General features: G+C 33.7%; 1 protein-coding gene across 1 annotated transcript; it reads right to left on the bottom strand.

Annotated features, from left to right (window-relative positions):
• Positions 1-15,154: 15,154 nt before the first annotated feature.
• On the bottom strand, positions 15,155-20,810 carry LOC131616684 (peroxisome biogenesis protein 16). Its single transcript, XM_058888089.1, has 8 exons — positions 20,545-20,810; positions 18,300-18,357; positions 17,768-17,984; positions 17,398-17,660; positions 16,966-17,234; positions 16,563-16,630; positions 16,387-16,448; positions 15,155-16,279 (listed from the first exon to the last, which is right to left on the bottom strand). The coding sequence occupies exons 1-8, from the start codon at positions 20,611-20,613 to the stop codon at positions 16,218-16,220; spliced, it is 1,068 nt and encodes a 355-aa protein (XP_058744072.1). The 5' UTR covers positions 20,614-20,810; the 3' UTR covers positions 15,155-16,217.
• Between the last annotated feature and the right edge of the window lie 1,953 nt (positions 20,811-22,763).

Below are 22,763 nucleotides of genomic sequence, written 5' to 3'. Positions count from 1 at the left end.
TCACTAAAATAAGCAAAGTGGGACTTAGAAGAACTTTTAGTCCTATATATAACCTTGAATTCCCTATTCATTCACAAAACTAAGCGATGTAGGACTTCTTCAAACATGTATATTTTTAACCAACCCCAAAAATCTCCATCTTGATTGAAAATAATACATAAGATTTCATTGTCTTCACCGACAATCATATTCCACCATAAAGAGTATCAACATGAATATTTTCAATCAATCTCAACAATCTCCACCTTGATTGAAAATAATACATCAAGTTTCATTATCTTCACTGACAATCATACTCCACCATAAAGAGTATAGTCACTTGAAACTACACCACTCTAAGAATTTTCTCATTGTCTTAACCGACAATCATAGTTTTAAAAACTATCATACTCTCTCGTGAAGAATATATTTCACTTGAAGATAAATCACTTCAAGAATTTCACATTGTCATCACCGACAATAATATACTTTATCATGAAGAATAAATTTCATTTGAAGTTAAACCACTCCAAGATTTTCACATGCCGAAAACCAGGTTGAAAACTTATGGTGTAACTTCCTTGTTGGCAAAAAACTCTTCAACCACCGACATAATCTTGCACCTTGTGTAATCTTGATTGTAGCAACACATATTAGACTTGAACTTTCCACAAGTCAAAAAATAATTCTTCCATCAATTTTCTCTAATCCAAATTGCACATCGGAACTTATGACTGCAGCTCAACAACTGTTTCACAACACCACCCTTCTTTTCTGATGTGGAAGATCAGACAAAACTGCAACCATAGAGCATACTAAGAACTCTTATCCCCGGATCGAACCAAAAGCTTTGATACCAGTTGTTGGGAAAATAACAAACATAGAGAAAAAAGAGAAACAAAATAACAACACAAGAGATTAACGTGGAAACTCCAAAACCGGAGAAAAACCACGACCGTTGTCAATAGATAACTAGAGAATAACACTATGTGAAAATTGTTACAACCTATAATATACCCTCAAATACCCTAGGCCCCTGTACCCTCACACCTTCTAAAACAAATATTTAATTACATCTCACAACACTCTAATACAAGAGCATAAAAGAACAAAGAAAGTCAAAATACAAGCTTAAAGTGATTTTGACTAGTGCATTTTGTAACGAAGAACTTGAATCCTAAATATAGCATTGGATTCCTACTTCCAACATTAAAATAAGCGATGTGAGACTTAGAAGAATTTTTAATCCTATATATAGCCTTGAACTCCCTCTTCCTTCACAAAACGAAGCGAGGTGAGACTTTTTCAAACATGTATATTTTCAACCAACCCCAACACTTATTTCTTAAGAAATTTTGTTTGATCCCCCTTGTATAGCTTTTTCTTTGTCTTTCAATATACTTGATCTATTTTTTGGCTAAAAAAAATTCAAGTCGATCAAAATTAAAATTGTGAACCGATAAAAAAACCTAACATAAAACTAAATATCATTAAACATATTTGAATGTTTTTTTTGGTCAATCAAATACCATTTTCATTTCTCAAAATTGAACTGAATCACATAGAGACACTCGATTTTAAAAAATGATAGTAATTTTTTTAAATAAGAGAATTGAAATTGCACTTAAACCTATTAATCTTTAATGTATTTTGTATTATATTTTTTGGAAAAATTATTATATATATATATATATATATATATATATATATATATATATATATATATATATATATATATATATATATATATATATATATATATATATATATATATATATATATATATATATATATATATATAAGAAGTGAATTAATGTAATATACATTGTCAACTTTGAATGTAGTCTTTTATTTTTTCTTAGTTGTAGAATCATTTATATTAAGTTTGGCAAAAATATATCAGACGTATTTTAAGTTATTTTATTGTAATATCAGTGGCGGAGCCAAGAATTTTAGGAAGTCTAGGCAAAAATTTTACACTATTAATTATTCATCTGTTTTAATTTTCACACCCTATTTTTATTAATTTTGCCCCTGATTTTATCTAAAAATCGACTATTAAATTGGAGGGAATACAAAGAAAATAAGGCTTGAACCCGGACGCCAGCCTGGACTAGCTGGGCCTTGGCTCCGCCCCTGGTAATAGTGTGGTCTTTAAGTTAAGTAACGTGCGTGTACTAGTGGAATTTTTTTAAATCTTAGATAAAACCAATCACTTAAAATACATAAAATTACAACAAAATTTATATTTTGTCATTCTCTATATATAAAGTAGCATCTAAAAAATATATAAAATTAGATCCTAATTCAACTAAAAAATTTAAAGAATTAAATTGTTAAAAGAAAATTTAAAGGATCAAATTATTACAATAAAATAACTTAAATGACTCATACAATAATTAGACAATATCTCAATCTACTTCATAATACTCTTAGGTATCTAGCAAAATTTTATTTTTGTCCTCCGCTTTTGGAGGTGTATATTCGGAAGCAAATTTTTTTATTTAACGTTGAATTGTTTTGTAAGTACATTTATGGAGCCGCTTAAACAACATTAAATAAAGATTTTGTAGATGTACCTACGGAACAAATCAATGTTAAATAAAAATATATATTTTCGAAGATATACTTCTAAAAAACAAATGGTATTTTTAGAAATGCACGTGGCCGAAAGAAATCCCAAAAAATGGGATGAGAAATTGTCAAATAATTATGCCATTAAGTTTATATTTCTCTTATTTTTTATTGAAATTAGAATTAGACGGTTGGCGGTCACTGTTTTTAAGTGAGTAGTGATTGATCTATCACTTTTTCAACTTGTCTCTCTCTCTTTTTTTTTTTTTTTAAGTTTTCTTTTTTTACATTTTCTATTATTTAAAAACAAAAGAATAGTTTAAAATAATAAATAAGAATGGATAAATATTAGGTTTAAATTCAGTTTTAGCCCTTCAAATTTTCTAATTGTTTAATTTTAACTTTTAAGTTTTAATTGATTGATTATGGTCCTTCAAGTTTTTCAATTGTTTGATTTTGACCTTTCAAATTTCAATTGATTTTGGCCCTTGAAATTTGTCAATTATTTAATTTGTGCTTCTCAAATTTGTTTTTTTTTATATTTGATAGTCCTTTTTTTTTGAATCAAAGGATATATTAATTCAAAAAACTATTTACAAAAGGCGATCGCAACCGATCCAGCCCCAAAGACAAATCTACTAACGAAACCAAAAATCAAGCAACTAGACCATAAGCATGGCTAAGTGCTTTCTAACTTTTTTGTTCCCCAAATTCTATATACCAAGGTATCTATAATCTCTTTCACTATATTGTTACTATCTATATCCTTTCCAAAGACCTTCGCATTTCTGTATTTCCAAGTATGGTATACGGTTTTCGTAGCAGCACACTTGAGGATAGTGTCCTTCCAACCATTTTCTTTGCACCTCTTGATCAGGCAAACAAGTTTCTCCTTCCAATTAGACGGCGTATGCGGGATTTGGATCCAATTGAGAATATTATACCAGATCTGTCTTGTACCAGGGCAGGGAAAGAACAAGTGATTGGTAGTCTCTACCTCCAGACAGAACACACACAGGGGATTATCATTCAAGTTGAATCTATACATTCTCTCTTTTGTGGACAATCTATCGTGGCACGCAAGCCAGAAATTAAACTGGGCTCGGGGCCTCGCCATATTATTCCACATCATTTTGCTCCAAGAGACAGTGGGCTCATTTTTTATAGTAAGATAGACATTCTTCAATTTGAGTTTGTCCACCTGTATAACAGTATTCAAAAGTTGGTATTCATCCCTATGTTTGAGAATTTTCTTCATGATCCAAGAGAAGCTCTCCCTACTGACCATGTCCATCACATTCTTCTTCTTAACATAGTAGATTAAACTTCATCTTTTTTTTTCCTAATTTTCTTCTCTACAATTTTATTTTTTTCTGTTTTTAATAGTTAAACTTTTAACGAAATATCTTTAAAATTTTAATTATTTCATTCAACATATACTTAATTTTAAATTGTTTTGAAAACAAAAAACATAGACCACTAGCTAATTAAAATAAAAAAAATAGAATTGTAGAAAAGAAGAAAAAAAGAAAGAAAAAAAAACAACAAAAAATAGAGGAAATTAATCTATATACCATTAGGAAATTATCAAATATAAAATGAGACAAATTCGAGGGATCAAAATTAAACAATAAAAATTTAGACGTCAAAATCAAACAATTAAAAAATTTGATGACCAAAATCAAACAATTAAAAAAATTGAGATGCCAAAACTATATTTAAACCTAAATATTAATATAAATAAAATTTAATAAATAGATTAATAAATATACATTCACTTTAAAATAATTTTAAAATAATTTTTAATGTTCATTCAATAAAGACTAATACTTTGTTAATGTTATATTAATATATTTTAAAAATACATATATGGTTTGAATGAATACATGTTACACAATGGTTGACAATTATTTTACTGACAATATATATATATATTTTTCTCGTATAAATAAAACAATTTATAAATGAAACCAAAAATATACTATTATAGAACATGAAATTGGAGATTGGTTTTGATTTTTGAAGGAGGCTATTTAAGCAACTATAAGCGTCTATTTGGTAAGACTAAAAAAGAGTTTTTATCTTTTAATTTTTAGTTGTTCAGTTTAAATTAATAGAAAAACTCAGTTTGATAATAGTATTTTAGCTTTTAGTTTGTAGCTTTTTTATTAGCTTTAGTTTTTTATTCAAAAACTATTTGAAGTAGTTTTTGAGCTGGTAGGTTTTAACTTGTGATTTTTTTTCATTTATACCTTTATTATTTTAAGAAAATATTATTATTCTTATTAATTAAAATTATTTTTTGTGTTAGTTTGTATCTATTAGCTAATGAAACAGTTAATTCATCAAACACTCAAGTTAGCTTATCAGTTATCAGTCATCAGCTATAAACAAAAACTATCAACTATTAACTACCAACTATAAGTTACCATGCTATCAACTACTATCTAATTTTACCAAACTGAGCCTAAATATGCAGTTTGATAATGTAATTTTTGAAAATTATTTCCAAAGAGTGGTTTATGTTATTCACTCTAACAATAATGATAGCTTTGAATTTAGTTTAATCATCTTGCGTATTAAGAGTCCGTTACTTTGTTTTTATAACTTTGAACTGAAGTTTGTTAATTCGATTGTTTATTTATCAGTAAAAGTGACCAATTTTTAAACTACATGTAATATTATTAGTCTTATTCATTTTTGTATTAAACATCAGTTGTTATATATAAAAAAATACAACATGAAATTGAAAAGATTGCATGTTGATTGTATCAACTATTGCTCCAACAATTCATCTTGAAAATGAGTTTTTCCATGAAACGTGACTTTAATGATAAGCATTCTACGTTATGTTACTTTAATGATAAGAATTCAACTAGCTTTAAATGAAGAGTGTGTGTATGAGGAGATATTAAATTTCACCGATATAATAGCCGATATATATAATATTGTAATCAATGTTATACCGTTAAATAATATTTTACTCAATAAATATTTATATTTTACTCTAACTCAATACATATCTTTTAAATTTGATCGTTGAATTGAAAATTTATATAATATAAATTATTTATACAATTGTTTAGAAATATTAAAATTATTTAATACAACATTAGACTACATCAAAAAATAAATACAACGATTTTTTTTATATATTATCTATATTGATAACTTTTGAAAATTTCTTTAGCCACCTCCCTATGGGGTCACCCCCAGCGAAAAACTCAAATTACCCTTGCTTCGGAAATGAACTTCCGAAGCATTTTTTTTAAAAAAAAATTCCACAATTCGGAAGTGCATCTCCGAAAACACCTCATGGGGGTGTCTTCGGAGATGAACTTCCGAAAACACCTTTGTTCAGATTTTGAGGGGTTTCGGAAATGAACTTCCGAATTATGCAGAAACTGTGTTTTTTTTTATGTTTTTCTTAATAGTCTCGTATTTTTAATTAAAGGAAACCGGGAAATAAAATAAGCGACTTATAAACAGAAAAAACTAATATGATAAAAAAAGTAATATATACAAGCCGATCCAAATCCAAATAAAAATAGTGTGCTAAAGATACAATCCGAAAACAAAAAATAAATAAACCCGACCACTACTGGGTGTGCCTAACCCTCTCTCCCTGGGACCTCCTCTGCCGCCTGTATGTCGCCGCACGGCCCGCATCAGTGACGATCATCTCCATCACGGTGACTGCCTCTGGACCACCCTGATGAACGACACCTCGATCCAACGCGTCCCGCCCAAGCATCTCTATCCGCTGGCAGATCGGCATGAGATCAATGGCGTGGTCATCCTCGGCCTGCTGGTTCTCCAGGATCTCCTCGTGTGCTGGCTTAGAAGCGCCGGGAACGTCGAGTCTCAGCAGAGGATGTGACACCCGGTAGAACCATGTGACATATCCCTCCACATTGTGCCAGTCCTGTGTGACCCGAGTGCGACGGTACTCCTGCGGTACCACATGATGCTGCCAGTCCTCCCATATGGCAGTGAGCTGCACTCGGGTCACTGTGTCGGGAGCAGCCTCAAAGGGTGACCTGGGTATCTGCTGCACGAATCCGAACTGACGCATGCACCGCTCAGGGAGATACCGGACCATGATGTCGATCCCGCATGCCAACCAGCCTGAATATAAAGCAATGTCGTCAAAGGGGACAACCTGAGCGTAGTCGCTGAACGGCCTCCAGGTGACGTCGTCGTGCATCGTGCGGTCCAGGTATCCACGGTATGGTCCCACCGCATTGTTCCCCCTCTGGAGAACGTATCTGGCGGCCCTGGGCATGGCGTCAACGTACACAGGATCGATGTGGAAGTCGTGGATGCGGGAGAAGTAGGAGATGATCCAGCTCTGAAACAGAAACACGATAATGTATTATAAATAAATACGAAACATAAATAAATACGAAACAATTAAAATGAAACGTACCGTAAGTAGTGTGCAGGATCCGACCAACTGCCTCGTCCTCCAGTAGGAGGCCTCATTCAGCTTCTGGTAGAGGTATGCCAGAGTAGCTGCCCCCCCAGTTCCACTGGTGAACGGTATCCAGGTCCATGAAGTAGCGGAGGTAGGTCACGTCGACGTACCTTGCACTCTTGTCCACAAAGCATGCAGCGCCTACCACAAACATGTACCAGCACCGGAGAGCGCAACCGCGGTGATACTATGTGAATAGATCGTCACCCACCTCCTCGGGATCGGCCGCCACGTCCAGGTGGTGCTCAAAATAGCGGCTCAGTATGGTGAACCGGATATGAGGCCCATTTGTCGTGATGCACTCGAAGTCAGCAACTTCGGACTCCATGCCCAAATAGAGCGCCATCCACAGACTGGCCTCGACCCTCTGGATCCGGGAGTGGGTCAACAGCGGCCCCCTGATGGGCAGGTGGAGAAGACACTGCACATCATGCAAGGTGATCGCATCTCCCCAACCGGCAAGTGGAAAGAAGACGTCTCCTTGTGCCAGCGCTCCACAAATGCCCCCTGCATGTCGTGGCTGATGGTGGTGTACCCCGTCATGCAGAGCCCGCTAAGCCCTGAACCTCGCACCGCGTCGTTAAACCACTCAACTGCTGGTTTAAACAGACTGAAAATCTTCCGGGCGTGGTTCACCATTTTCAAAGGATCTCTCTCCTGTTACAAAAAAAAAACAAATAAAAGCATATGTTAAATAGACCGTTAAGAAAATATCGAATAAACGTCTAAATTATAAACGGTTAAATTAAAAAAAATACCTCTCCCTCCCAGATACGCTGAGCGACGTGATCGCGGTGGGATATCAGCACGGAAGTGTCAAAGGGCCCTCCCGGGTAGCTGTCCTCCTGCTCATCCTCCTCCCCGGATGGAGGGTCAACATCCGGTACCCCCTCCGGCTCGTGGTATGGCACTGCCACCTCCTCCTCCTGCTCCTCCTCCTCCTCCTCTCGCTGGCGGGAAGAAGATACCCGAGCCAGCCGAATCCTAGATCCAGATGAAGAGGTACCCTCTCCCACGTCCACGGGAACTCGCACACGTCGTCCCCGGCCCTGCCCCCGTCCTTGTGTCGACGCCAGCTGCGTCGCCGCCCGCTCGCATCTAGCCGACGCAGTCTGGGTCTCTCTACCCTGTCTGATGCGTGCTGGTTGGTTGCCTGACATGTTCCTGTAAACAATTGAAATCGATTAATATGCGAGACAAAAGAAAAAACTAAAAAAATTGCACTTCTAATACAATTCGGAAGTTCATTTCCGAAACTGGGATGAAGGTGTTTTCGGAAATGAACTTCCGAAACACCCCTGCGCAGAACTTCTCTGCAACCTCCAATAGCAGACCCCAAAATCAAACTTCAAAACAACCCATAATGCTTCTAAATAACCTAAATACTACTAACAACCTACCCCTATATCATTTATGCAATTGAAAACAACCCTAACATGCATTTGAAATATGGATCTAACAAATATAAAACTTACAAATTGAGTGATTAGAGGGCTTTTGAAAGTAGTATAGCAAGGTGATTGGAGCCTTTGATGCAGCCTTGGAAGTGGGTTTGCAGAAAATCTCAGAGGAGTTGAGTTTGATATTGGTTTAGGGTAAATGATTTGGGGGGAGGGGGCTGTTTTGCTTAATCTGCAAAACGCGCAATATTTCGGAAATGAACTTCCGAAATGGTGTTTTCGGAAATGCATTTCCGAAATAAGTCAAATTTTTTTTAAAAAAAGGCGCTTTCGGAGATGCATCTCCGAAAACACATTTTTCTTGCATTTCGAAAATGCATTTCCTAAGTCAGGGGTAGTTTGGGTTTTTCACCCGAAGTGGACTAGAATGTTGGGAGGTGGCCAAAGAAATTTCCTAACTTTTTAAAAAAATTCTACCAAGCTATCTCATTATTTGTAGGAAAACTGCAAGTTTCTGGTATAAGTTTCCTCAAAAATATTTATAAGTTCTTTTTGATTGTTCAATTAGAGAAGTTTATTATGTAAAATATTATTGATATGATTACATATTACTTTTTCTTTTATTTACTAATCTCTATTTTTTTTTTCTTCTCCAATGCTAATTTCTTTTTTCTTTTCATTTTTCTAATTACTATTTTTTATTGTTAATTTCTTATAGTTTAAAGTTCTATGCTTTTTATATTATTTAATATAATAATTATATTTTTATGTTATCGATATTATTTATAATTTTGTGATGTTATTTTCAATCTAGATAAATGACGTTTTTTTAAACTTTTCTGTACTTTTTTTTTTTATTAATTGCCCAATTTTTAAATCAGAATATTCTTTCAAATTATTTTTCACAGTCCTATTTATTTATACATGTGGTTTCCTTTTATTTTCAAAATTAGTAAAAATAAAATCAATTAATTTTATTATTAATTATTTTTAAAAAAATTAAATTGACTATACTAATTTAATAAAAAGTGATATAAGATTTAATCTTTTTTTAAAACACATTATTATTATAGGAATCAAAAAAAAAAAACACATTATTATTATACATGTAACATCACTAACACATGGAGTAGATTATTTGAATAACCTACTAATTAACAGTACAATAGGATAAACTCAAATTAGAATCCAACTTTTTTTTCCGATTATTATAAGAACAAATTTGGATGGGACTAGGCTTAAAAGTGTGATAAACACTTGGTCCATAGGGGAATTAAAACAAATAAATGTGACCATAACTTTTTATTCTTAGCTTGTCTCATTACATACGTATACATGATGTAGAAAGTGATGGGTGGCTCCACTTGTGCACCCACCCTTTTGAGGGGCCATCCAGGGTTTCATAGAAGGTTAGGATTGGGACCCTTTGTGTGTGTGGTGCGCACGCTAGGGATACTAGATTATAGGGCCACAACAATATATAAAGGTAAGTGATTAGGTCCACTTTATCATGTGGGTGCCTCTGGCTGCTCCCTCATCCGTACGACTTGTAATGTGGGTCCCACTTTTGATATGTCAATCCTACGGTCAGTTTCATTTCTTGTGGGGGCTGGGCCATTCACAAAAATGAATTGGATGAAATTAGAAGTGACAAAAACCCTCCCGCAAAAGTTCTGAAAAAAAAAAATGAATTTATTTGAAAGTGTAAGTTTAAAATTTTAATCCGTTCTATAAAAAAATAAACGTGAGGTAAGGATGAGCGCTTTGCATCTTTAAAGAATAAAAGTTGTGAAAAAAAATTGTTGATATCAATACTTACAAAAGTCTGAAAAAATTTTAAACGAGTTGGATCAAGCATACTAGAGTATGGAGCTAAAACTATAAAATACAAGTAAAATGGATATGTCCGACGATTATGATTGGTTTGCTACCCTAGATAAAACTTTAGATTAATGTTGTATAAATTTGGTCATGTTAATCTAATTTGATCGGTAACTTTAGAGATTCGACTGCTATGCGTGACTTTTTTTTTACTTTATAAACTCGTTATATATAGGTTTGAGATTGACAAATTCAACAAGACTAATTTCACTGTCCATTTACATAACCCATTTTCGTATGAATTAATCCAACACAGAAATTATTAACACCTAACAAGATTCAAATCTGAAATTTTAAGAGAAACACATTCTTAAGATTCAAACTTACACCAATAGACTGATTATCAAATTATCATAAGATTAACACATGATATCTCATTTATTCATTTAAAACGAACAAGATCCGTCATTACTACCGTGCTGGTTTTTTTGGTTGGGGTACCTCTCTTTTCCATTAGTGGACCACAAAGAAAAAAAATAGTGGCATGGTGGACCCTTAGCTAGGTCATGTGGGACCCACCATTACATTTTCACACTCCCCTCCATCCGTCCACCTATTGGGTTTTGGGTTGTTTTGGGTAATGGTTGGGACCCTCCAATTCAATGGCAAAATGGGTATTGACTATTGACCTAGATACAATTTTTTTTCCAATTGGTCCCTACTTGTTTTTCAATTTATTCATTTTTATTTTCTTATTTACCTCTTTTAATACTTGCTTCTGGATGAGGGGACCTTTTCTTGTGGGCCCTATTACCTGCAACCTATGGTGTGTAGGGTGCCCTCCTCTAGTATGTCCTACAAAGTCTTTTTTTAATTGAAAAAGATTAATGGTTTGTTAATTAGTTATTACCCTACCTACTCTTGTCTAGTGATAATGTGTAATAGTTTCATGACAAATATTGAAAATTTTGTTTAAGAATTTTTTATTTTTTGATAAGTGTTATTAGTTAGGTATTTGGTACTCATGCTTAGTTTGTTCAAAATTAAATGTTAGAGTAATTAGTTGTTGATATGGTGTGAGATAAGTGATATGTAGGGTGTAAATAAAAACTAAATTAAATTAAGGAAATTAATTCATAAAAAATTAATAATTGTATCTTAAAAAATGTTTTACTAATATTTTTTAGTATTGTATTATTTTTTTCATTGTACCTTATATATTTTAATATTATAGAAAATTTATATTGTTTTTAAAAATTTGATTTTTTATAATACTTTTCAATAAAAAATTAGTAAATGTTTAAGAATATTTAAAGAGAGTGCTTTGTTTATTAAGTTGATAGTAGTAAATATTGAAGTTATTTTTAGTTGTGAATAGTGGGAGGAACTATTCCATTGGATGAGATTGAGAGAATGAGTTTGCACTTTGCTATTTCTTTGAGGTGGGGGCCCTCCTTTTATTTTCTTGATTAACATGATTGTCGGTGAATGGAGAATGGTGATTGGTCAGGGAGAGAGTCTTTGTATATCTGTGTCAATGTGTGTGTTTGAGAGAGATGTGAATGGGGGCATGATGATGCATGGGCATGAATTCTTCATACTTACCTTTTTCTCTTACTTTTGCAAGTTGGATTTTGTTTTGTATGTGTTTATTTATTTATTCTTAAATAAATATCAATAGGTTGTACTATTCTCAAGTGGATGATTAATACATTATTTAATTTATAAGCCTTTACATTCTAATAAAAAGACATTAAGTCAAGAACTTTTAAAATTAGGGGTCTTTTTCTTTTTCGAAAACATTTTGTAATTATCAATTTGTAATAATAAAAAACTAATAACTTTAATGTAACTTTTCAAATTTGGTACTAGAATAGAAAAACAAATAGATGATCATATCATAATTAGGAAGAGGATATGTAAAAAGTTGATATAAGTTAATATTTGAGGAATATAAAATTATTGGAATTTCTAGGTATGACTTAAGATCAAAGTTGTCTCAAGTTTTTGGAGGCACTGTGTAGGTTAGTCATAGTTTAATCATGACAAAAGTATTATAGGCCCTGTTTAACCACAGTTTAATAGTGACAAAAATTTATAAGGTCCTATTTAATTATGGTTTAACTGGGAAAGTTTTGAGGCCCTGTGTGGTAGTTTGCATTGCACGCCCTCAAAGACGGCCTGCTTAAGATTATGCTTATGCATAGGAGATGGTTATAACGGTTCCCAATTTGTTTGGCTTGAAATGCGGACGACCCTTGGTTGTAGATCAATAATTGAGATGGAAAAGAGATCGTGCTCCTATGCGGTTTCCAAGAAGGAGGATCCATATATATATGTCAGAGATTGACATGCTCTTGTTGGATTGGGTGAGTCTTATCAAGCATTTCGTTAGTCTAAAATAGTTGTTCCCTAAGTCCTTGGTATAAGTCTTGAAGCAAGGATTGTAGATGGAAGAAGTAATGAGGTCGTCCTAGAAATATTGATCGTTGAGGAGATTCACCTTTTAGAATATTCCCTGAAAAGAGATTGCTTAATTATGGTGTTGAGAGGGAGTAGTTGGCATATTGAACATGCACATTTAATACTCTTCATGCAAACAAAATGTTGTAGCGGGGTAGACCTCCATGTACACCCATATGCATTGAGTAGGGGTAACGCGCCTAGGCCTGTTTGAGTGCACTCAAGTGCAGTTACAAATTTGAGACTTTCTCTAGGTAGTTGGATACGATTTTTGATCTTTTGATGAATCGTGGCTCTCAAACTCGCACGTCAAGGAGATGAAAAGAACAAACTATTCATGAGATGATGTAGAGAGTTATTGTCTTTCTTTTTCTTTGATTCGATATGTATGATGACTTATTCATTTGATTAATTTTGTAATATATTTAATAATTTAATGAGTAGTACATTTTATTCTTTTCATCTTCTTCTTCTATTATTTACTTGCAATTATTTTATGTAATCTATTTTGTTTTGAATTGTATATGACATATTAGTATTTGAAGGGAAGTATAATTGATAACTAAATCGGGACAGTATAATGTTAATGTTTTATTAGTCAATCTTTTAATTAGAAAAATGGGTTTTTAGTTTAAGATTCAAAAATGAGTTTTAAGTTTTGGGGAAGAAGATGAAGAATTAAATTCAAACTCAGAAAAAAATATAGCATTCGTTTTTTTCGTCGTTAAGGTTACCCGTCAGCAAATAATTAATGTCGTTAGTGAAATTTGGATGGAAAGGATTAACGTGACACTTTCTGAAAAGTTGAGGGATCAAAATGGTCGTTTTTGAAATTAAGGGACTAAAATGAACCCCAACCTAAAGTTACGGGACTAAAAAAGGTATTTTGTCAATATTCATTATCGGATTCAGAAGTATATACATTTGTCGTTTCATCTTTCTTACGTGCCATTAGACTTGCGTGGAATTCCATATGTCGGTGTGATGGGTGGCAATACATGGTAGGGGTGGCAAAATGGATCTGATCCATCGGGCATATCCTTTTTGCCTGCACTTTTTTGCGGGACGGACCAAAGTTTTAAACACACATCCTCTAATGTGTCCGCTCTGTCCCGTTTTTTGTGAGCTTTTGCGGGCACAAGCATTTACATTAAAATTTATAATTTTTAGACTTAAAAAAGTGCAATGTCTGCGGACTCACCCCGCCCCACATTCTGTTTTTTGTGCGGCGGAGCAAGGTTTTAGGCCCGCACCTTCAACAAAACTCACCCGCCCCGTCCCGTTTTTCTGGGCTTTTGCGAAGCCGTCTTAAATAGGACAGACATGCCCGATTTCCACCCCTAATACAAAAGCTCGTTGGACGGAGGCATAGTTGGAAAGCTTGTTTAAAAGTAGCGGTGTTATAGTTTGTCTGTGTGTGAAGCATTTGGAAGTCAATCAACGTTAAGATCTTACGTAATGAGGAAATTCGTGTTGAAAAAATGGTAGAAAAAGCATAAGTGTTTTCCTGAAAATGGCTCTGATTAAAATTAGCAGGATTATTTTTGTTAGAACAAGATTTGTTCTGATCAATATTCTTAGTTTTGATGATAACAATGTATATGAATTTTGCTTGAGATAATGTGGTACTCTAATCCTATGCAATTTCCATTTCAGGAATTATATAAAGGGTATGCACAAATTCAGCGCAAGAAACACTGACTCAGAAGGTTCAAGTATGCAACATCAGAACATGCTCTCGCAAGACATCAGAAGATGGTCAAGCAGAATCAGAACATGGTCTATTGAAGCATCAGAAGAACTTGAGATCAGAAGCAGAAGCACTAAAGTTCTCATGGTATCACGCTAGAAGCTCTTCAAGGTCAGAAGACAAGAAGATGCTCTGCACCAAGCTGTTTGACTATGATATATTCAAACGTTGTATCAACAAACATCAGATCAGAAGCAAGTACAAGATGGCAGGTTACGCTGACTGACAAAAGGAATGTTAGAAGCTATTAAAGGCAACGTCAGTTAAAGCAGGAAAAGCAAGGCTCGAGGTAGTTGACAAAAGAGTGAAACATTAAATGCAATGCTGTACGGATCACGCAACGCATTAAATGCTCCCAACGGTCATCTTCTCAAACGCATATAAATAGAAGTTCTAATGAGAAGCTAGATACAACACTTTGCGCAAACATACAGAAACGCTGTCAAATTCTAAAAGCTCTCAAACTTCATCTTCAACCTCACTTCATTACTGTTGTAATATCTTAGTGAGATTAAGCTTAAACTTAAGAGAAAAATCACAGTTGTGATAATAGCTTATTAAGAAGCATTGTAACTCTTATAAGAATTTGTTTACATTCATTTGTAAGAACTAGAGGAGATCAAGTTGTGATCGGATTCTCTAGAAAGTCTTAGAGGGTATCTAAGCATTGTGTTTCTAGAGTGATCAGGTTGTGATCAGAATACTCTAGAAGACTTAGAGGTTATCTAAGTGGAAAACCATTGTAATCTTGTGTGATTAGTGGATTAAATCCTCAGGTGAGGTAAATCACTCCAAGGGGGTGGATTGGAGTAGTTTAGTTAACAACGAACCAGGATAAAAATCATTGTGCAAATTGTTTTTATCTTAAGAGTTTTTTAAAACTACGCTTAATCAAACCCCCCTTCTAAGTGTTTTTCTATCCTTCAATTTTGTCAGTTCAATAGCTGATTTAGGTGGATTGGTCATGTTAGTAGTCGATTAGTAGGGATTTAGCATGGTGTCAGGCTTCGAGCGTTTTATCTAGGCACTGTGTCATATGTTTCTATTATAGTTTAGATTGTTGTTTCCATATTGGCTGGCCTATATTTTTTTAACATTATAGGAGTTAGCTCTTGTTTGGTCTGGAGGTTCATTTGATAGAGGCTGCGAGGGGTTGTAAAAAATTACCATATCTCTTAACTGGCAATAACAGACAAATGATAGAGAATATTTCATTGTGCACCAAACAAATGTAAAACGTACAAAGACGATGAATACTTTTGGTACACAGATATTGACAGATATCAAAAGGCTAAACTAAAAGCTAACATAATTTTGGTACACAGATATTTGACAGAAAACTTTGCAGCATCCCTTGAAACATAAAGACACAGCAAGGCATTAGAAAGTTTCTTATTCATTCACCTTCTTTTGGTGCAAATTAACATACATTCTTCCTCACAAGAATTCAAAGGATGATAAGCTTAATTTTCTAAGTTTAATAAACAGTGTAACTTTGCAATTTGGTATTTAGACTCTAATGTGTAGGAGTGAAACAAAATCTCCAAATTTATGTCCAGTTGTTGATAGTTGAACTACCTCCCAAAAAATATGTCCCACACTTGTTTGTTTCTTGCTTTTCTATCATAATGGTATCAAATGTGATATCTCTTTCATCATTTGAAAATCAGAAACAAAACTAAGTGTGGCAGCATAGTGAGAACATATTCCCTCAATTTTGGAGAGCAATAATGTCTTTCTTTTGGATTTTGTATCATGATCCTGACATGTAAGTGTACCGTGTTTGAGCTCCAATCGTAAGCTCAACAATTTTAGCTGCAAAACATATATTAAAAACATATCCGATGTTCAAAATAGTCTACTAACATAAAAAGATGATGACAAGAAACTAAGGCAGATATATAGATAAATATCAAGCGCACCTGTAAGAAATCCTATGATTGGTACAGGTTCCAAAACTTTCTCTGTGCTTTCAAGTTTTCGTCTAGAAAAATTAGGCCGGGAATTTTTAGTTTCATATTGCAAAATGTGGAGTAAAAAAGTGAAAGAAGGTTTAAAAAGAAAAAAAAATATGAGTAGAATGTGAAATCATTGGTACCTAGTATATTTGCTGAAAAATGGATCTCTCATTAGGTAGAGTACAAATAACAGCTTCCGTCGTTTAACCTGCAGCAAAACTATTTCAGCAGTGGCTCTTTAATGGACAGGTAAGGTTAGTCCTATGCCGAGAGCATCTGATGTCGTATTTTGGATAAAGAGCTTATTTAAATGCTTATAGCATAAACACTTATAGTAGTTAAGTGTTTATGCCTAAGTTATTTTTATAACAAAAGATAAAATACAATTAAACTGTTTTCATATAATAAGCTGAAGTTAAAAACAACTTATAGACAAGTCATAACATAAGTTGTTTTCAGAAACTCTCTCAAACAGTTCAAATGCTTATGTTAGTAAACAAGTTCAAATAAGTCAATCAAAATAAAGTCAAGTGAAACACAAACCTCATCCTTTTCTGGGGCAGAAATATGAATCATTTTCTGATTTTCACCCGCCACTGTCGTTGTAATAATTGAGAGAATACTGTTTGATATGGTATCAATAGCCAGTGAAAGGAACCAAGGGGTCCATGACCGAATGCCGTATTTTCGAATAAATAAAACATAGATAAGTGGTCTAATAATAAATAGGACTTCTCCAATCAAAAACAAAGCTCCACGAAACCCCTTTTTGGACAATATGGTGGAAAGTGTAGGTTTCACTACCCTTGAAGCTGTAACAATACAGTGGAAAACAAGTGTTAGTGGAATTTCACATGTATAATAATAAGACATTAATTTCAATGCGCTAAGTGTACATTTATTTTTCCACATGTATCCAATCAAAAATCTGTTCCATTACAGAATAAAGCTAAATGTATCTTTAGAACAGACTACCGGCGGGTTCCATGATTGCTTGCTGGTGTTGAACCCTACGTGCCCACACCGGATCTGACACCATCCTCGCTTTTTCTCCAAATTGACTTAACGCAGACAGTGCTCTTCCTTCCAGATTCCACGGGTTTGTTCCAGGATTGTAACGCCCTTTTGGGTTCGCGGCAATTTGATGTTGTGAAGTAGAATCATCATTAGAGGTCTCCCCTCCATGTAACACCATTTTATATCCACTCTTTCGGAACAAAGACAACCGAACCAGTACCCTGAGTAAGAGTGACTCAAGATAATAAGAAAAAAGAGACGGATGATTACAGATATAAAATGACATCTTCAGGAGAATATGCCAAACTAATTGCATTGTGCTGCTTACTTGATTCCTTCGGTAACAGCAAGGAAATTCCATTTCTTATCATCGCCATAGTAATGTTGTGCCACGACTTCAACTAATGTTTCCAAATCCTTTAATGCAGATAAGCATAATGGAAAAGGGAATGAATTAGGCTCTACAGAGCCAGTAATATTTTGGCTAGGAGAACTATCAATTATATGTTCATTGATAGCTGTGACGATTCCCAAAATGGTTGTCACTACATGAAATCATATATCTTTTCAGTAAGGTATATATGTCTATAATAACAGAAAAATAATTTAAAAAAATTTACTATAAGACAGACAGACACAACTAGTTTTAACTTTAAAGACGTATCTGTAAACTACTAAACAAGGAAAATGTAATATGATTTGGAAATTCGCAACAGGAATTAGCACAAGGCCCATTCAGCTAAGTCATTTATTTTCCTAGTCAGTATTTTGAAGATCAACATTAAAATTTAATTGTTGACAGAAGCTTCTACTTTTTATATCAAAAGAAGTAGCCAAAAGTTACCAAAAATTCACAAAACCTGCTTCTGGTCCAATCTCTGATTCAGAAAATCGTTCAGGAAGAAGCCATGTCATTCCCTGTCCACATATTCAATCAAGAAATAAGATAACAAGTGGTGTGCAAATGCTCATATACAACAATATTCTTCATAGATTTATTTAAACAGACAATAACAATCTAGCACGATCACTACGCATATACTGACACGCCAACACATAATAACTTGCGAAAATGACATAATTCAATGTAATCATATACTCCCTCCGTTTCACAATGATTGTTGTTTTAGCAAAAAAAAATTGTTTCTAAATGAATGTCATTCTCACTTTCAATGTAGTAATGATTGCCTATGAAGCACGGACTCCGACACGGACACCGGGACACGACACAACACGGACACTCCGACACCGATAATCTCAAAAACATAAGACACTGACACGGCTACATATATGATATTATTTGACCATTATTTATCCATTTATTACTAAAAGAATTACAAATATTTTAAGGCTATGTTTGGGAGTTTGGAGGGAAGGGGAGGGCTTTAAAAAATAAGAAGAATTGGGTGAAAAAAATAAAAGGATTTTGAGTAGGAGGGTTTTGGAGGGTTTGGTTTTATCCATAACACCAAAAACCCCATAAAATGGGGGAACTCAAAAATTGTATTGAAGGAGGGTTTTGGAGGGTTTTGAAGGGCTTATATAAATTTTCCAAATATCTTTTAGGTTGTTATACTATTTTGAAAATTAAAAATTTTGTAATGATTATGACTCTTTTATCATTCTAAACAAAATCATTTTTTCAAAAAATGTCAAATATTTTTCTATATTTTTTTAAAAATTCGTTTTCGGAAGCCTTCCCCTCCCCTCCCCTCCAAACTCCCAAACATAGCCTAAGGGTCTTGCTAAAAAGTGCCCTCGAGGCAATGGTTAAGCATTCCTAAAAAAGAAAATATTTTATAGAAATTTTAATATTTTAATTTCCAAAGTAATAAATGCGCAGATTAACGAGATAAATTTACTATTTTAAAGTCTTAACCATTGCCCTGAGGGCACTCGTTAGCATTTCCTATATTTTAATCAAAATTAATGTTATAAATTCTTCAGTGATAACAGTGCTTCAATACATGGCTACCGACTTTGGCTAATATGCACAAGGATTTACTTATGCACCATGCATAAGCCTACATAAGTCATTGAATCATGTTTTTAATCCAGTATTGAGTATTGAATATTGAGTATTGAGTGGTGAGTATTGAGTAATAACAATTGATGTTTAGAATTTGATCTAAGGGTCCATAATAATCTATGCATGGTGCATAGATTTTTATCTATGCACGGTAACTACACCCCATGGCTACCCATTTTATATGTGTATGAGATTTATTTGAAAATACATAAGGTGTGTTGAAGCAAAGAAAATAAATAACATTTTTTTGAAACACCTGTGTGAATTGTCCGACAAATTCTGAATGAGTGTCATATAGGTGTCGGACACCAATTCAAAGAGTGTCGAACCAAAGAAAATAATATTTTTTTTGGTGACACTTGTCTGACTTTTCCAACACTTGTTTGACTTTTCCGACACGTGTCGTACATGCGTCATACAAGTGTCGGACACTGACACGTGTCAGACACCACGACACACCAGCTCCAAGAGGTGACTGTGCTTCATATTTGATTGCTATTTTTCCAATTCTATCCTTCAATTATTACTCTATACACTATTTCCAATACATTTATAAGGTTAATTTAGTAAAACTACAATGTCACATGACAATATTATTATATTCTTTACTCTGCGTGCAAAAACCTTAAACGACTCTCAAACGGAGGGAGTATGTAGGTGCTGTGTCAGATGACTTCGAATAAAACTGTAGTGTCGCAGAAATGACAATCACAATCACAAAACAGGTTGTTTAATCTGTTTTAAGATTACATTTTTCAGTGCTATCATATGAATATTTATACCGGTAAACGCCAATTAGTGCGACTTGATGAAGGAAATAGCAATATTTCCATTATCAGCAAAAGAATCATAACATAGCACTTAATGCAACAATGGCCAAAACTAACTAACAACAAAATTCATAGCAGAATCACCATTTTCCTCTAATTTTTGGATTACTCTTCACCAGTCATAGATATTGCAACAAGTAACAACCAGCTAGTATGTCGTTGTAATTGATAACAACACAAAAACATGATCAATCTAAACAATTCACTACAATACCGTAAAACTGTTAATCGAAAACACAAACTTACATTGGCCAAAGATTCTAACGAGTGCACATACTCTTTGTTCTGTCTCACCCATCTCTTATAAGCCTCCATAGCTTCAAACTCAGAAGGTACTGGAAGCGATCCAGTTGATGAAGATGCGTGAATTGGAAGATGGGTTTCGATTTCAGGAAAACACGGAACCGAAAGAACGAACCCTAACGAGGATCTATTTCTAACCGTTGATCTGTGACCATGCACCGTTTTGATGAGAGGTGATTGAGATCTTAAAGAATGGACGGTTGTGATTTGGTGATGGCTTTTGAGAATGTGCAGTTAAGACAAGATTCATGTTGTGGATTTTGATTATTTGATCTAGATGGCTTAAAATTGATTTTGGGAAGGAGTGATTTGAGATGTTTGATTTAAATTAATTGTGTTGAAATTACCTATGTTGTGTAAATGTGTGAGCTCTCATTTTTTGGACCTTTTAAAATTGAGCTTCTTAAAATATGGGATTAAAATTTTTCACATTTAATGAGTTCCAAGTTTTTTTCAAAATTGAAGTTGAATTTATAGACTCTAATTTGTTTAATAGAAAAATACCTATAAATTTTTTTTAAGAGAAATATAATGAGTGTTAAATTATGCAATTTAAGTTGGGTGACTGAAACGAACGAGAGTTTTTGGGATTTCATGTCATATAAAGATACCGTTTAAGTTGAAGAGAAAATTTTATCAGATTGCACTAAGATATGTGATGTTGTACGAGACATGATATTTGACGGTTAAGAATTAACACGAGAATAAAGTGTAGTAGAAATGAAGATTTTGTTTTTGGATGTGTGATAAAACTAGATAAGATAGGATTGAAAATGATAATATTAGAGAAAATGTCGGGGTAACAACTATAGCAGAAAAGATGGTGAAAAATAGACTTAGATAATTTTGACACGTAGATTGGCGGAAAAAGAAAGTTAATTTTTAGGGCTACAACTTTCATGAATAATTAAAAAAGTTTAGTTTGGAATGTAAGATGACATAAAATAGCGAGTGAAAATCTGACGTTTGTTGCACCCCAAAATTTGCCCATCTGATTTTATTCTAATTGGCGTAAGCTTTACATTTCATACGCATACTTTCATTAGGTCTTTCACATAACACATGCATCATTAATCAACAATTGACATTGGGATCAAGGATTTTGGATTATTAAGGTTTCATATTGATTTTGAGGTGTACATATCAAACAAAGACTGATTCATTTGGTTCTCCTGTGCGATTTGAACTGGAACTTAAAGAGTTTACGATTGTTCTTGTGGATTAAGGATTTCGAAGAGTTGGAATTTTACTATTGTTTCTAGGTCCTCATTTAAGGTGGATTCAAACTATTTCTACATCATCCAAATTCTATATTCTACATCATTCGTCATTGTAAAAAATGTAAACACGCTCATTGGTTCAAATACTAGCATTATCCACCAACCATCATCATTCAAGTGTCCAAAACACGCATCCATTACGAAAAAATTCATATCATACTTCAATCATTCACATTACATCAAAGTCCACACATTTCGAATACATATATTACAAGTAAATATCCAAAGAGCTTCACTCAAAATTCATTGCTCTTAAAGTCACAATAATTACCAAAAAAAAAAAACAACAACATGTTCTTCATCAAAAAGGCCCATTGACTTATCAAGTTAAACCCATTCATTACAAACTTCCCCAAACTTCATTACAAGAAAGTTCTTATAATGCATTTGTTACAAGTCTTCATCTTACATCATTCACGTTTTTTTGCTTACCAAGACCATATGCATTATAACCAAAAAATACAAGAAATCATTACAAAAATCAGACTTGGAATTACATTGAAAATCACACACTTTAATCTAAGTTAACTTGTAGTCAAACTGTTGACTTCTTGGTCAACAAGTCAATTCCCACCATAGACTTGCTTTTCTTCAGCTCTTTCCACATCTTCACACTTCCACCAAACATTCCATGCACCTGTATGATCAAACCTGTAAAAGAGTGAATTACAATTAAACATATGCATTCAAGAAGTCATAATCCATAGCATGCGCTATACTGCCGGACTCGGGATTCATTCACTTATAAATCAGAATTCAAATCCAAGTTTCAAGTAAATGACAAAAAAAGAAAAAAAAAACAGTTCAAACAGCAGCCAACAGTCAATGCATAACTTCACAAGTTCAATGAAAAATCTCCCGTTCTGGACAGTACCTCATATT

The sequence above is a fragment of the Vicia villosa genome, linkage group LG7 (genome assembly GCF_029867415.1).
Source record: "Vicia villosa cultivar HV-30 ecotype Madison, WI linkage group LG7, Vvil1.0, whole genome shotgun sequence".
NCBI lineage: Eukaryota > Viridiplantae > Streptophyta > Magnoliopsida > Fabales > Fabaceae > Vicia > Vicia villosa.
This window is presented reverse-complemented; position numbering and strand designations above follow the sequence as displayed.